Genomic DNA, 16,758 nt, shown 5'->3' with positions numbered 1-16,758 from the left:
CTACCCTACATGCCTATTTTGGAAGAAATTTCTGAACCCCAGAAGATAGCGAAAGTAAAATGAAGGGTTTTTCTTTTGGTAGATATTATTTTCTAATTTTGTATTTTTCCAAGATATTACTCAGTAATGTCTTCTTCTATTGCTGTGATTCATACCGTACTGTAATTCTAAACTATTGGCAAATCTTTAATCTGTTTAATCCAAATTAATCCAAATTACTCAGCGTGAATTGCTATAGGGACTATTGTAATAATTCATACATCAGAGTGAGACATGAGCATAATGAATAAGGCCTGCAGTCCCTAGCTTTTTAACATTTATTTTTTAGTTGTAACTGGACAACGATGTCTTCGTTTCATCTATCCATTTTTATATGGTGCTGAAGATTGAACCCAGGGCCTTGCACGTGTTAGGCAAGCGCTCAACCTCTGAGCCACAATCCCAGCCCCCCCGAAGTCACTAGCTTAAAGATACCGAAGGTCCCCAATGAAGTACCAGTTTGTTCCTCGTCTTAGCTGTTTCCAAAAGAAACTTAAAAAAAAAATCCTTTTCATATTAATGTCATACCTAACAGAATGTCTGCTAAGTAAACTTGCATATATGACTTGATACAAATTTTATTTGGTAGATGTAACCTTGTTCAGACCACCTGAAACTAATTTGAAATATCCCACTGAAAATTAAAAACACAAGGGAAAATTATCACTAATATGGAGGAATTTAAGAGGATTTTGATGTTTGTATAAATATATATGAAAACCTAAATACTTTCTGGAAAAATATAAATGAACAAAGTTTACTTAAAATGAAAAAGAGACACTGTCAAGGACAAAAACATAGGGATTGACCAAATCGGTGAATATTTTGGAATGACCAAAGAGGTATTACAATGCTTTTTAGAATGGACATTGTAATTACACAAAGAAGAAAAATTTGTGTAGCATAACACAATACCCAGACCTACCTTAGACAAAAGTAGAAGAGGAAATGACGGCTCAGCCTTAGTAATGCAAGTAAATATATTAAAATATTTTTATATTGACCATTAATTAATTCAGTAGATATTATTGAGGACCCACCATATGTCCCACAATGATAGGACAGAATTTGGCTCAAACCAAAATGTAGCATTATGTTAATGTACACTTAGTAATTTTTTGGTTGTTAAGTGGCCAGAAGCACAACTCAAATTAGCTTTAGCAAAGCAGAATTTATTGGCTACGTTCCACAGTAAGGACTACACAGTTACCTTCAAATGATGTCAACAGAAGCTGGTATTTCTCCAACTCTAAGCTGTACTTTCTATCATTTTGATTTTATTTTCAGGCTCCATGTGGTAGCAAGATGACTGATGGGAGCAACATGTCTTCATTTGCCCAAGTTAAAGTTGAACAGAACAATAGTAGCTTTTCTCAATTGCTCTTACATAAATCACAGAATTTGCTCTAATTGGCCCAACTTGGATAGTTATCCATTCCTGAATCAATCACTGTGGCCAGAGGAACATGATTCTCTAGTTGGTTAGACTTGTATCACCTTTTACCATAGGATGCACATGGATTGAGACCAAGAAGGAAAAAGAGCAACATTTGCTATTTCAATCCATGTGCATATGTGTAATAAATTAGAGCAAGTTCTGATGTCAAATGGCAAATAGATAAAATAACTAGAAATAAACTGATAGGAAATATGAACCTGGGCAAAGTGGCACATGCCTGTAATTCCAGCTACTCAGAAAACTGAGGCAGGAAGATCTAGAGTTCAGGACAATTTGGGCTTGGGGGTATGGTTCAATGCTAGAACTCTTGCCTAGCATACACAAAACCCTGGGCTTGATGCCCAATACCACATACACTCACACAAAGAAATAGGAAGAACCTATATCAAAACTGAGCAACATGGATAGATATGGTGGCACATGCCTGTAATCCCAGTGATTTGGGAGCTTAAGGCAAGAGGATTGCAAGTTCTACGTCAGCTTGAGCAATTTAGCAAGGCCCTAAGCAACTTAGACCCTGCCTCAAAATAAAAAGGGATAGGGATGTGGCCCAGTGGTTAAGCACTCCTGGGGTTAAATCAGGTGGTGGGGGGAATCAACAACAAAAAAACTGAGCAACATAAAGAAGATTTAAATTAATGAACAAGGAGCAGAGTGGGTGGCACATGCCTGTAATCCCAGTGACTCAGGAGGCTGAGACAGGAGGATCACAAGTTCAAGGCCAGCCTCAGAAACTTAGGCCCTAAGCAACTGAGTGAGACCCTATCTCAAAATAAAAATATAAAAAGGATTGGGGATATGGCTCAGTGATTAAGCACCTCAGAGTTCAATCTCCAGTACCAAAAGAAGAAAAAAATATATATAATTCAATTAATTTATTCCTGAATAAGACTCAATATGAAAAAGATTTTAGTTTTTTCCAGCTTAACCTATAAATTCAATGCTATCCCAAACACAGTGGCAACAGGTTTTTCTGCCCAAACTTGGCAAAATGATTAGGTAGTTCATGGGAGAATGGGGATCAAACTGCCTAAGTCACATCTTTTGAAACTAAAGTAATAATGGGAAAATAAGTCTTCCTGATATTAAAACATATTTTAAGGTTATTTACCATTATAGAAGTGGATGGAGAGATGAGTGAAGCTGATGGAAAATCAAGAATCATGTAATATTATATAATATTTTATATAATAGCTTACATCTTCATTTATTCAAGTAACATCTAATGATACTCTTCTGTGTAGATACTGTACTGTGGCTAATCAAGGCTAAAAGACACAGTCTGACCTGGGATTAAGAATGATTTTACCTGGGCTGGGAGTGTATAGCACTTGCCTAGCATGTGCAAGGCCCTGGGTTTGATCCCCAACTCCACAAACAATAATAACAACAACAAAAATAACAAAATCAGAATGATTTTACCTGTTTGTCAAATGTTCTATAGAATGTAGTGAATACTCAATAAATGTTATCTATTGTTATAAAATGTGGTTAAGAATAATTATATGGGCTGGGATTCTGGCTTTGTGGTAGCGTGCTTGCCTTGCATGTGTGGGACACTGGGGTTCGATTTTCCAGTACCACATAAATAAATAAAATAATAAAATAAAGGTATTGCATCCATCTACAACTAACAAAAATTTTAAAAAAAGAATTATAATAGTGTAGTATAATGGGAACATAAGGAAATGAGTAACTGGGAAAGGGAGTAGACAGCTCTAGTGGTTACTAAATATTGCAGGAAACTGGTATTGCTTTCCTTCACCAAATTAACCTATCAATTCTACTCAACAGATAGAGGAATGATGTAAATGTTCCCTACTCGTATTGTTCAGTGTGGTAACTATTGGCCAATGTAGTTATTTAGCAATATGGCTATCGTGACCAAAAACCTGAATTTTAAGTTGTATTTAATTTTAATTTAAATAGCCATATGTAACTACTGGCTGCCTTATTGGATGGATCGTGTATGTTTATATAATAAGTAATATACAAACCAAAGAATGATACAATGGTTTATATTATTATCTGGGAACTGTCCTAATTGTTAGTATCAGTTATTTGTTTTACTGCACCCCATTTACCCTCAAACTTTCTGAATTCATTTATTTTGTAATCTTCTGTTCTGACTGAGTCAAATAAGGACATATCCACTTCAGGGTCTGCATTGGGGACCTTTCCTGCTGCCAGGACCAGATGGGTTACAGTGATACAAGTAGGTCATTGTTGGACGAAAGAAATATTATTTAGGACTGGGAATGTATCTCAATGGTGGAGCACTTGCCTAGCATTGCAAGGCTATGGGTTTAACCCTCAGAACTGCAAAAACAAAAATTAAAAAAGAAGAAATAATCTCTGGCAGCTGGTGCTTAAAACAACAATAACAAAAAAGAATTGCTCAAAACTATCAAAATATTGGGTTATTTATTGGCTTCAGTTTTCTTCTTGTACATACTCTTCAGGCTGTATTTGCTCTTTGAACTTTATTTCTCCTTTAGTTGTACACTTGATTTTCAGTTATATAAAACTGTTTAGGTGGACAGTGCCTCAAGACAAGATTTGCCACCTGTACTGTTAATAGTGGAAAAAAAAAAAAGAATAACATTGTGAGGTCAGCTGTCTGAATATAGTTAATTAAAAAAGAGTTTTACCTAAAAAAACAGGTAAATAGAGTCACAGATTAAAGCAAGGGCAGGACAGGAGTCCACGTTCCCAGGCTGTTGGGAACATATCGTCTTTTCTTCAGGATCTGTGTTCTGGATTGCTGAAGGCATCTGTAGCCACTGCCCATCTGGCACACATTTTTTCAGGCTGTCAAGCTATATCTGATTTAGTAAAGTAAAATAATTAAAAAAAATTTTAACCTGAGATGTAGGAGAACTTTCTAAAATATTTCAGACTGTCAAGTTATATCTGATTTAGTAAAGTAAAATAATTAAAAAATTTTTTAACCTGAGATATAGGAGAACTTTCTAAAATACTGACCTGAGAAAATCTAACTGCCTCTTGATTATTCCAATAGCTGCAACTTGACTGGATGGTTAAATGATGTGATACGATCTCTTTAGTATACCATTTAGTGTGGTTAAAGTGTTTATGCATTCAACAGTCTACTGAGGGATACAAGTCTGTCTCAGAAGTCAGCTAGTCTATACCAGGTGTGGTGGCACACACCTGTAATCCCAGGAACTCAGAAGGCTGAGGCAGGAGGATCCCAAGTTCAAGACTAGTCTGAAGAACTTAGTTGAGATCCTGTCTCAAAAAAAAAGAACTGGGGATATAGCTCAGTGGTAAAGGGCCCCGGGGTTCCATCCCCAAGCACTACAATAAGTAAGTGAAAGTTATCTAGCCTACACTGGGTCAAGTAGTGGAGAGATAGGGTGAAATAGTAGACCGAAGGTGAAGAATCCTGTTAGTATTGCTCTTCTGGTTGCTATCTCCTTTTTTCTATCCAGGTTGTCACGACAGAATATAAGTACTTTTTTTTTTCCCCTTTGGGAAATCTAAAACATTTAACTCATAATTTAGCCTGTTGGCTAAATGAATTAAACTATTGCCTAAAATCCTAATAAACATATGAAATAACAAAAAATATATAATTCAGATCCAAATAGCCATTTACAGGGGCCAGAGAATTTAAGGGACTGTACATAAGGGAAGAAGTCTGGAAGAAGGAGAGGAACAAAGACAAATTGGTACTCAAGGTGAATTCTTCCTATTCTATAGTTTGTAAGCTGTTTTCCTAAGCCTTTCTCGTTCCAATAAGCTGGATAACCAGGGTTCATACTAGTCATTCTTCTAAGCCTCAGAGACTTGCTTCTCCAGGTCATACTCACAGCAGTCAACCAAAAGGGTGCTGTAAATACAGTAGCCAGAGTATTTCCCCAGGCTGGGAGAGAAATCAAGTTCATAATAGGCCCTGCCCTGGCTGGAGATTTTCTCCTTAGGACATAAGGATATTTTAGTGGCAGTGTTGGCAGATGATTTTTTATTAGACAGGCTGTCATTTTCTCTTTTCAGAAGCAGCATTTCATTTTTTTTGAGAAGGAAGAATTTCTTCTATTAAGAAGCTTGACTAAGGTGACCTACTTCTGTCTTTACGAAGCAGGCAAGTGAAAAGCAGTTTTACAAGGCTCTTTATTGGGGATTTCTGTTTCTTTCACAGAGATTGAGACAGTGAAATTGGCCCGTTCTGTCTTCAGCAAACTACATGAGATTTGCTGCAGCTGGGTGAAAGACTTCCCTCTCCGCAGGAGACCCCAGCTTTACTATGAAACATCAATCCATGCCATCAAAAACATGCGCAGGAAAATGGAGGACAAACATGTCTGCATTCCTGACTTTAATATGCTCTTCAACTTAGAGGTAAAGGGTACTTCTGGAGAGTCAGTGACATTTAAAAAAACAAAAGGAAGACCTTGGTGGTCCTGTTAGAAAAGAAGAATTAATTTATTTCTAATAGTATCTCTTATAGGTTAGAGTAAGATAAACTGCAAAGTAGCATAAATGTGCTTGCATTATGTAACAGAAAAGGAACTATTTGTTATTTTGATTAAGTTCAAATCATTCAAAATTGGGATCACTGCTATTTTGAACAGATTTACATGATTCAAAATTGGGAAAATAAAATCTCTCTTATCCTTGTCTCTTATCCAGTTCCCCTCCATGAAGCAAGGAAAGTTACCAGTTTCTTGTGTAAGCTTCTAGAGCTGTTCTATAAACATATAAGTAAAAAATGAAACCGTTACATTAATAAAGCTGTTTTTTTAGGGAAAATATTTCTACAATATAATCAAATACTATTTAATTCCCATAACACTACGTTACCATATGCAACGCAAACATACGGAGTAAATTTAAAGCTGAGACAGTTTTTTGATTTTGTGTGATTTTTTTTTTTTTTTTTAAAGTCTTGGTCTCTGAGATGGGAAAGTAGTTGGAATTACATTTTATGAATTTCTGTGACTGACAAAGATCCATATGAGCCTTGTCAGCTTAATAACCATTTTCTTGATCACTTCCTCCTCTTTTTCTATTAAATGTATTATGTTAATACAAACAGAGGTAGGTTTGTTTCCTTTGCCTGTCACTTGCCTCTCCTCTTCACTAAAGTCCATAACTTAAAAAATACAATGTAGTGATTTACACAAAGCACGGTATTTCCTTCCTTCAGCAGTTAAATAACTTTTAGTGACTGTCAAGGTCTAATCGACAGTGATGACTGGCTGGTAATTGGTGCTTATGAAGATATTAGCTGATATCTGTTTCCAGTTCCATGCTCATGCAAATCTAACCCAAAGTCGAGGTGATAAACAATGTTTTTATCATTATATCAACTTAAATATTATATTCTGATTTGAGCGTCTTATTGCTAGTTTTTTTACTTGGTTGGTTTTTATTTTGCCTCTAAATTTAAAACAGCCCAAAGGCCTAACTCAGAAAGGAACGCCTTTTTAATTGTGAAACAAGCTTTGGGAGTTATTTGGTAACAAGTATTTAGGATTTTATGAATTTTCACAAATAGGATAATTTCACTTTTAATTATAAGGTAATAGAAATGCATAAAAGCCTTACCTTTTTTTTTGGTACCAGGATTAAAATTGGGCACTCGGCCACTGAGACACATCCCCAGCCCTATATTTGTATTTTATTTACAAACAGGGTCTCACTGTGTTGCTTAGCACCTCACCATTGATGAGGCTGGCTGTGATCCTCCTGTCTCAGCCTCCTGAGCCACTGGGATTACATGCATGCGCCACTGCACCTGGCAAGCCTTACCTTTATATTTTGTTTGACATATGTATTTTTTTGTGGTACTGGGGATTGCATGTGCTAGCTGCATCCTGAGTTCTTGATTGATATGTTAATAATAAAAAATTAGAAGTAACCTAAATCATTCAAGGAAATGATAGTATCGATGCTCATAAGCTGTATAAATGACAAAAAGTACATACAATTTTATGTACACTATGATCCTAATTTTATTTTTAAAAAAATTTATGTATAAGCTCAATGATATGGCTCTTGTCTAGCATGTGTGAGGCCCTGGGTTCGATCCCCAATACCACCATAAAAAAAAAGAATTTAAAATCATGTGGTAGGATTATAGGTGATAGTTTTTCATACTTCCTTTATATAAATAAAATATATATATGTGGTGCTGAGAATCGAACCCAGTGCCTCACACATACTAGGCAAGTGCTTTGCCACTGAGCTATAACCACAGCCCCCATACTTCTTTATTTTCATAAATTATCATATTTATAAGGAAAATGTCAATAAATGTTTTCTAAAGTATACACTACTTTCTAAAGAAATCCACTCAGCTCCCTTTTATTTCTTCCAGTGCTATACTGAGTTGTTTAAAAATGAGTATTGCTTTGTAGATAGAAATTCTACACAAATGGTTTTTCAAGACAATTGTTTAGTCAGTCTTCAATGACCTTCTACATGGTGTTGTTTAAATTGCAGAATGAACTAGTCATAATGAGTTTTAGACATAGATTGCTTTATGGACCTTCGTATTTGGTACTTTTATAAAAAAGAACTTTTTCAAAGCACAGATATACTCCGTTTTAATATTTCTTTCAAACTCAACTCTACCGAACATGAGAAAACAAGTGGGAAAATTATGATTTGCTTAAAAATCAATGACAGACCCTGAATTCCTATAAGAGTCCTAGACCCTAATGAAAAAGAAATGAACAGACTTGCAAATAAAAACCATACTTACTGTTAACGTAAAGGGGAGCTCAGGACTCAGTAAGACTTGAATGAATCATAGGTCCCCTAAGTCAGATAGATCTGAGATTTAAACACTTGAGTTAAAGATGAATAATTAAACTACTTAGTGGTCAAAATGTAAATCTAGGATGAGGCTTCCTTTGTCAAGACAAAGCAAAAGGTTAGAAGAGCCTCCCCTGGCGGTTGACCTTTGTGAGAAAATGTGAAGCTAAATCTTAGATCTTGGGGCAAGACAAAGATGTCAGCCCCACAGGGCATTTGGGCATCTGATGTGGTTCAAGTTTGGTTAACTAACTATGCTATTTATGAAAACTCGATCTGACCATGAATGATTATAAAGGAGACATTATAGTTTAGAACTTGTGTGTATGTTTTCTAAACAACCTGAACATTAATTGACCTTGTGCTGGAAGGCCAATTATTTCCTATTGTTCTCTGGCATTTTGAAAAAAGTACTCAATTCCTCCTCATACCCTCTCTTCCATCCCTCACCAACTTGTAACAGCAATGTTGAAGCAAAGTATGTGGGTGGTTTCCATGGTACAAGACAACAACTTTCACAGAGAGGGCACTTCAGCCTGAGCTAATTGGGCATGATGTGTTCCAGTGCTCAGTGTGTAAACACAGATGCCCTAATTTTGCAGGTATTTCAGCAGTTGAAAAGGCATGTTAAGAAAAGGAAAACCTTAAATCTGAATGACAAATGCCATAGAGAAGGAGGATGGGCAACAATGTTTCCTGGGGATTGGTTCATTTGAACCACACTGTATATAATTCTTAACTGTTCTGTGTTTCTATCAACAGGATCAGGAAGAACAAGCTTACTTTGCAGTGTTTGATGGCCATGGGGGAGTAGATGCTGCCATTTACGCTTCCATTCACCTACATGTTAATTTAGTACGCCAAGAGGTATTTCCCCATGATCCTGCTGAGGCTCTGTGCCGGGCCTTCCGGGTCACTGATGAGCGGTTTGTGCAGAAGGCAGCTAGGGAGGTATGCCCTTTCCCATGAATTCCAGCTATGAATGTCCTAGCTGAACTCACCTTGTTCTATTTGGTTAAAAGGGCTATTTTGGACTTTTCTCTTTCTGGCAGACATTATCTAAACTATATCTTCTTGACCCATGGTGCTGGATTCAGTTGTTCTGAATCTAATTCCCTCTTCAGGAATAGTTTAGTGGGGTATAATGACATACCCTATAGAAACAATCAAGCTATAATTTTCTGGATTCATTCATTGCTGGATTTGGCAGGCAATTTTTTTCAGTTGTCAATGGACCTTTATTTTATTTATTTATATGTGGTGCTGAGAATCAAACCCAGTGCCTCACCCATGCTAAGCAAGCACTCTTCCACTGAGCCACAACTCCAGCCCCTGGCAGGAGAGTTTTATCTTTCCTTTCTTTCCCATCATCTGTCAGGTTCATATCAGGACCAAAAAGCTCTGTGAGCTTTATTGCTGAGAAGATCTGGATATGGTGAATATAAAACAATGGTTTTAAAAAAGAAAGAGAAACTAGAATTACTTCCATACGTTTGGTTCTAAATGTGTAGGCAGTGTTTTGCTGTGTGTCTCTTGGAAAATTTGTTTGAAGAGGATAAATCCTTAGATGATCCTTGATCTGATCTGATCTTAGCAGGAAGAAAAGTCAGGCTCATGTCCTAAAGTTAATCAGATCTATTTTTTATTGTGAATGAAATTCAGGGGCTCTGTAATAAGCTCTAAAAGTAAAAACTTTTAGATATCATTCTGGCACGTAAGTATAGTATTCTATATTGGACTCCTAACTGGGGGCCAACTACCTTCTATTTTTTTAAACTAATTACACAAAAATACCACTCCTGTCACGTGACTTAAACATTAACTCTTGTGGGGAGATCAGGGTAATCATTTAATCCATTTCTTTAATCTTACAGATATGCTGCAAAGCAATAGTGGGTCTCAGAATTCACGAATCAATAATTCAAAACTCCTTGTATTAAGCAAGAAAAATATTATGTATCTTTATACCCACCCTCAAGTTTTAATTTATATGCAAATCCAACAACAGTAACTACTAGGGTGTACACACAGATGTGCAGCTGGAAAAACAACAGTTAACAACAGTTAACCTCATATCCTCCCAGTCTCTTGAGGACTGGCACTGTGCGGCTCTGCCTCTCTTAAAGCTGCTGGCTCTTAACATTCTGAACAAATTGCTTTGTCTTTTTCATCCTCTAGTCTATTCCTTTTCTTCTGTCTCATCAAAATTATGGCCATATTTATCTCCCTCTCTTTTTTTTTGACCATGTTTACCTAATTTGTCAATGGTCCTAGCATCTCAGTTTTACCGATAGATCTCTCCAATAATTTATAAATTGTCTCACTAGTCACTTTTCTCCTTGTGCTTCCATGTGCTGCTAACTGCTGGGAAAAAGTAGCTATTCCTATTGTGAAGCAGCCCAGCCTCCTGTTCATTCCAGGGCATATGCATTGAAGTGTCTTTATCATGTGTTCCAGAGGGCTGAGTTGGTGAACATTCTGTGTGGGAAGATATTTTATCGGTGGGTGAGGATTTATAACAAACTTTCCCTATATAAGGAAGTTGTTTTTCTCATTGGATATAAGGAGCCCTTTACCACCCCTGACGCATTGGTCTAATTTAGGCCAGGTCCTTAGTAACAGAAAGTCATGCTCATTTGGTGGTGACTCACGTCAAATGGAGATATCATTTTAGTATCTTAGGATCAAGGGTTTTAAGTATAATGGTAGATGTTGCAGTGAAATTCCAGGCTATTACTCTTTATGCAATGTTTCAAAAACAAAGGCCCCTAAAAATATTGTAGACACATTAAAAAAAATCCCCCCCAAAGGTATAAGCACCTTAGTACTTCAGGGAATGTATGCTATCTCTTGGCTCCTTATCTTGGGACCATATAAATATAAACCAAGCTTTACTTTGTATACCTGAGATTCCTATTGAACATATAGTAGGTCAATAATGAAACAGAGACTAGAATATGGAAATCTTTAAGGCTTGATATAGTGGATTTAGCAATGTACTGGAAGGAAAAAGAATTTCACCTCTGTTTTGTGTACTAAAATTACCTGCTCTCAGGACAAGTCACATAACCCAAACAGTTTTTTAAAAATCTGTATTTAAAATGGAATTAATCATCCCTTATCTTGCATATTATATATCAGGTAGATTTGTGTATGTGGTTAATAAGACAAACATGCATATAAAAATGCACGGAAAAACATGAGTTGCTATGTATTTGTGAAACTGCCTAATAGTCTACCTTCCAAATGAATAGTTCAATTATAAATTGTTTCTCAATGAAAATTTGATGTCTATTTTCATTGACTCTAGTTTTATCTAAACTATTTTCAGAGCTTAAGATGTGGGACCACAGGAGTGGTGACTTTTATCAGAGGCAACATGCTACATGTGGCCTGGGTGGGTGATTCCCAGGTAATGCTTGTGAGAAAGGGCCAAGCTGTTGAACTAATGAAACCACACAAACCAGACAGAGAGGTACGTATGGTTTGTTCTATTGGAGCACATGTCATAGAGGCAGTTTTCTAGTTATTAATTAGGATTCACTCAATTATTATAATTATTGCCATTAATCTCAGCAGTTGTGCCTATCTTCCACAAGAGAAGCTTTTCAGGAAGCTGATGAGTATTTAAACTGTTAACTATTAAAGTAGACGAATCAATCCTGAATATCCAGTAAGCTTCTTTTTATTGCTTTGCTCTTTAGGATGAAAAACAGCGAATTGAGGCCCTTGGAGGTTGTGTAGTCTGGTTTGGTGCCTGGAGGGTGAATGGAAGTCTGTCAGTCTCCAGAGCTATAGGTAGGAAAAACAAATTAATTTTGTTTCTCCTCTTCTAGCTTACTGTCTTATATTATCTCTGATCTGAGGAAACTGGAGATAATAATTTATATTATCAGTGTTTATATGTGTAAAATAATAATTGCCAGTCGCTTTTTAATTATTTGATTCAGTTAAACCTGATTGTAAACTTAAATCCCATTATAAAACAGGGACCATATTAAGAGATTCAAAACATGAATTTAGCCAGGTGTGGTGGTGCATACTTATAATCCCAGCAACTCTAGAGGCTGAGGCAGAAAAATCACAAGGCCAGCCTAAGCTACTTAGTGAGACCCTATCTCAAAAATAAAAATGGGCTGGGGATATAGCTCAGTGGTATAGTGCCTCTGGGTTCAATCCCCAGTGCAAACAAAAACACAAAACAACAAAAAACCCCTAGGTTCTATCTGTTTATTGCTTTTTCCTTTAAATAGAAGCCTTTAATTGTTAGTGTACAAATCTGCCTAAAATCACAATGATCCTCATTTCATTCCATTTTGGGTCATATTTAACCAGTATTTTCCAGAGAATGGAAAGCTTTACATTTATTTATTTATTTGTTTGTTTGTTTGTTTAATTTATTTTAAGAGAGAATTTTTTAATATTTATTTTTTAGTTTTTGGTGGACACAACATCTTTATTTTATTTTTTTTTATGTGGTGCTGAGGATCGAACCCAGTGCCCTGTGCATGCCAGATGAGCGCACTACCACTTGAGCCACATCCCCAGCCCACCCATATTTATTTTGTTTATAGCTTTACATTTTTTTTCAGTTAATTTAAAAATCACATAAATAACAGAATTCATGGGGAAAACATTGTACTTTTTATGTGAAAACCATTTTCCAAACATGGAATATAGTAATTTGTGAGATAACACTGAGGTTTTAAAGAATCTAAATCCTAGGACTTAAATTGTTTAAAAAAGGGTAGAAGTAAATGGAACTGTCTAAAACAAATTAAACAGCTGATTGGGCAAAATGTACAAGTGTAAGTTCAAAGAACTAAGCTGGGGGCTGGGGATATAGCTCAGTTTGTAGAGTGCTTGCTTTGCATGCACAAGGCCCTGGGTTCAATCCCCAGCACCAAAAAAAAAAAAAAAAAAAAAGCTGTTTCCATCTTTGTCTTACTTTGGGCCCTAGGATTTTTATTTTAGGCTTGTGGTTTACCTTTACTTCTCAGTTTTTAGAAGAGAATATATCGAGATGCATCCACATGGATGATATATATATTGCAATTTTTAGTCTCTGCCTCCCTAAGACATTAAGTAATTGGATATAGAGTTAATATGGATAGAGTTCACATCTAATCCCTGAACTTAGTTATTACCACCCCAAAATTTCAGAACAGTAAGAAAATATGAAACGATTGATTTAGTTTCTCCACTGATTTGAGTTCTTCCCACTCTTTAGGAAGGTGCTGGCAAGCTGTGAAGTGGCCCAAATATGAGCAGCAGAAGGCTGAAAGAGAAATAGAGCTAAAAGATTCTACAAATACCTCCTGAAAAACTGAGAGTTACTTTTACCTTATAATGGGGGAGTTAATAAGACCTCTGGAATAAGGCCAAAATTCTCATTTCTAAAATACACTCTATATAGAATTATTTTTGACAACTGTAACCAAAGGCGGCTTCTTGATTTTGCCTTTGTCAGAAGATTGAGGGGTATCTTTAGTGCTTGTTATAGAACCGATATACTAGAGAGGATACCTGCCCTTTCTTAATTCTAAAAATAAAACACAAGATGAAACTAAAGTAGGGGAAGAGTGTCCTTGACTAAATGACGATCTAAGAAGGTAAACGTCATGGAGGAAGTGACTTTTGAGTTGGATGGAGGGTAGGGTTTAGGAAAGGAAATCCCAGGTACAGAGAGGACTATAAATACCTGAGAGTTTGAAAGGGCATGATGGGTTTTAAGAATAGCAACAAACACAGGAGGCTGGAACAGAGACGGGAGAGCAGTAAAAGATTAGAAGTGTTGTTGCCAAATGTGAAGGGCTTTATAGCCGAGGCTAAGTAGTCTAGAGTCTACCAAGAGAATAAGCAGAGGGGCCACATGATCAGGTTTTTATTTATAAAGATATATGCTGTTACAGTACAGAAGATGGATTAGAATAGCAAGAGCCTAGCAGGGAAGTCACTCAGGAGGCTGAGGATATGGAGGAGGGAGACAGACTGGGAGGTTGTGGGGAAGAGGAAAGCTAATTTCCAGGATTCTGCTTGTGACTGGAAAGATAGAGCATTTGTTAAAAGCAGCAATTTGGTGGTGGGGATAAACAGATAATGAGTTTGGATACATTTTATAATAGGTAACTATGGGGATAACTCGGATGAGAATTAGTATGCAGTTAGAAATACAGACCTGGAGTTTAGCTGAGAGTTCTAAGTTGGAGATAGAGCTTTGGGAACTCATCCCATTTTAAGTGATGATATTAACAATCACTGTCATTGTATAAATACAAGTAGCTTAAACTTATAGGCATGGATGATACTGTCCAAGAAATATATGTTGTGTGAAGACCCCAAGATGAGGCTCATTACTGAAGGTAGAATTGCATGGTCAGGTTCCCTGGGTTTGTATCTTGACTGCTACTTTACAACCTGTGGATCTTGGAAAATTTCTGTATCTATTTGCTCCTTTGTAAAATGTCAATAATTAAATAATACCTAGCTCCTGAAATTTTTATATTGAATGATGTAGCACAGGCACCATATTTAGAACCAGCCTGGCACATTCTTAGCATACAGTGATTGTTAGCACTGTTGTTTACAACTCAGTGAAGACAATCAAGAAGTGAACAGAGACATAAGTAGGATATTAGAGATGCTAGAAAAAGATGATTTCTACAAGATAGCAGCCAGCAGTGTCAAGTACTGTTGTAGAGGTCAAGTGAGAAGTGAGTTTAAAAATGATCTGGATTTAATATTTGAAAATAATTGGTGATATCTGAAAAAAACAGTTTAGATTGGTAGGTGGAAAAACTTATCATCAGGTTCAAAAAACAATCAGGGAAGGGGAAACAGGCAAAAATTTCAAGGGAGCCAGTGCAGATCTAGTTACTTGGGCAGTTTTATAGTGAGGGGGGAGATAAGAAACAGTGCGGTGGCTTGACGGGTGAAACTGATTTGGGAAGGGATGCTGCCACTGCTTCTGTTTTTAGGATGAAGACATTTTAGATTTGAGCCTGTTCATAGGAAAAAAAAAAAAGAGTAAACAGAGGAGAAAGTAAAAATGAGAAAGTAAGTAGCCAGAAACCTAGGGAGGCAGCACCAGCACACAGGTTAGCCCTGAGAAGGAGGAGACTTCTGACTCTGAGAAAATGGTAGTGGAGATAGGTGAATCGAATCTCTTGCTCAGGAGGCTGAGGCAGGAGAATTGCAAATTCCAAGCCAGTCTCAGCCACTTACTGAGGGCATCTCAAGATTTAAAAAGGGCTGGGGATGTGGCTAAGTGTCCCTGGGTTCAATCCATGGGATCAAAAAATGAAAAGAAAAAAAAAGTCCATCTATCAAAATCCAGTAGCTTATTGGATTTATGGAATTGAAGAATCTGAGAAAGATTTTGAAAACTCATAGAATAAAACAAGGGCTAAATAAGGAGGGAAAAGTGAAAGTGCTAAGGAGCAGGGTTTACTTCTGCTTAGAAAATAAACGATAAGCTTTTCTATTGTTTCTCTCTATGAGCCCTTCAGATTTATGATCCAAAGTTGACAGAGGCACGGTATGTTTCCTAGCAGATGGAGAGGTTTGAAGACAAAGGATGTTGTCATTTCTACCATGAGATGGATGTTCATGCCCTCCTACCAAATTTGGGGGCGAAATGTCATGAATTTGACACCCAACAGTAGAGCAGGTGAAAATCCAGAATTTTGGCAGCATTTTCTCTGTGCAAATCTTTGTATGTTCTGTTCCAAACTAACAGTTGCAGTAGTCTTTTAGTTGTAGTACTAAAACAAGATTTTGGGGAACAGTTTGACTCAGATCACATTTATTTTTAGAGGTGGAATTTTAAAAAATCATGGTAATTCAGTCAGGTGCAGTGGAGAAATTAAGTGGACTAGTGAAGGACAGTGAAAACAATGACTGGAAATCTTAATTAGCTCTTAACAGGCAATACAGTAAAGAAGTCAAACTGGCTGGGCGCAGTGGTACATGCCTACATTCCCAGTGGCTTGGAAGGCTGAGCAGGAGGATCTCAAGTTCAAGGCCAGCCTCAGTACCAAAAAAAAAAAAAAAAAAAAGAAAAGAAAAGTGAAACTGGTAAAATCAAAACTGTGCTTGAGAAAGATGTTTTTGACTATACTGTAAAGAAGTAATGAATGAAGAAGAGCCTTGACATGGAGTAGGATGTGAAGGAGTTACACACTGGAGTCTAGAAGTGGTGAAGCTGAGCATTTATAAGATAAAAAGACTAGGATCTTATTTTAAGTAATTTGTCTGTTTTTCTTATATCCGGCTATGCCACTACTGGACAGGTAGAGCATATTGACTACATTGGTTCCAGGAGTCATCCACGAGGTTTTTGTTGCACTTTCTGGACCTACTTAAGGATTAAACAAAAATGTAAAATGTTGGAAAGGAATCTTTTTGAGCAAGAGAGAACCTATAACAGATATGAGGAACAATGAATACATAGCCAGGTCACTTAAGTATAGTTA

The 16,758-nt window shown here is 36.7% G+C and overlaps 2 protein-coding genes across 6 annotated transcripts in view; one reads left to right on the top strand and one right to left on the bottom strand.

Annotated features, from left to right (window-relative positions):
• Positions 1 to 16,758, bottom strand: part of Trim37 (tripartite motif containing 37) — a 139,271-nt gene that overhangs the window by 3,674 nt on the left and 118,839 nt on the right. The gene's annotated exons all lie outside the window — the stretch shown is intronic.
• The window catches only part of Ppm1e (protein phosphatase, Mg2+/Mn2+ dependent 1E), a 110,540-nt gene that overhangs the window by 90,293 nt on the left and 3,489 nt on the right, over positions 1 to 16,758 (top strand). For both annotated transcript variants that reach the window (XM_046423206.2, XM_058572336.1), the window contains 4 exons: positions 5,664 to 5,863; positions 9,047 to 9,235; positions 11,616 to 11,759; positions 11,989 to 12,082. In XM_046423206.2, the coding sequence (XP_046279162.1) occupies positions 5,664 to 5,863; positions 9,047 to 9,235; positions 11,616 to 11,759; positions 11,989 to 12,082 (627 nt within the window). The remainder of the gene's footprint in view (positions 1 to 5,663; positions 5,864 to 9,046; positions 9,236 to 11,615; positions 11,760 to 11,988; positions 12,083 to 16,758) is intronic.

This window comes from Marmota monax, unplaced genomic scaffold (assembly GCF_021218885.2).
Source record: "Marmota monax isolate L192 unplaced genomic scaffold, Marmota_monax_Labrador192_F-V1.1 WCK01_AAM20220418_F8-fsc00171, whole genome shotgun sequence".
Taxonomy (NCBI): domain Eukaryota; kingdom Metazoa; phylum Chordata; class Mammalia; order Rodentia; family Sciuridae; genus Marmota; species Marmota monax.
Note: the sequence above shows the minus strand (reverse complement) of the source record. Positions and strands in the feature narration are given on the sequence as shown.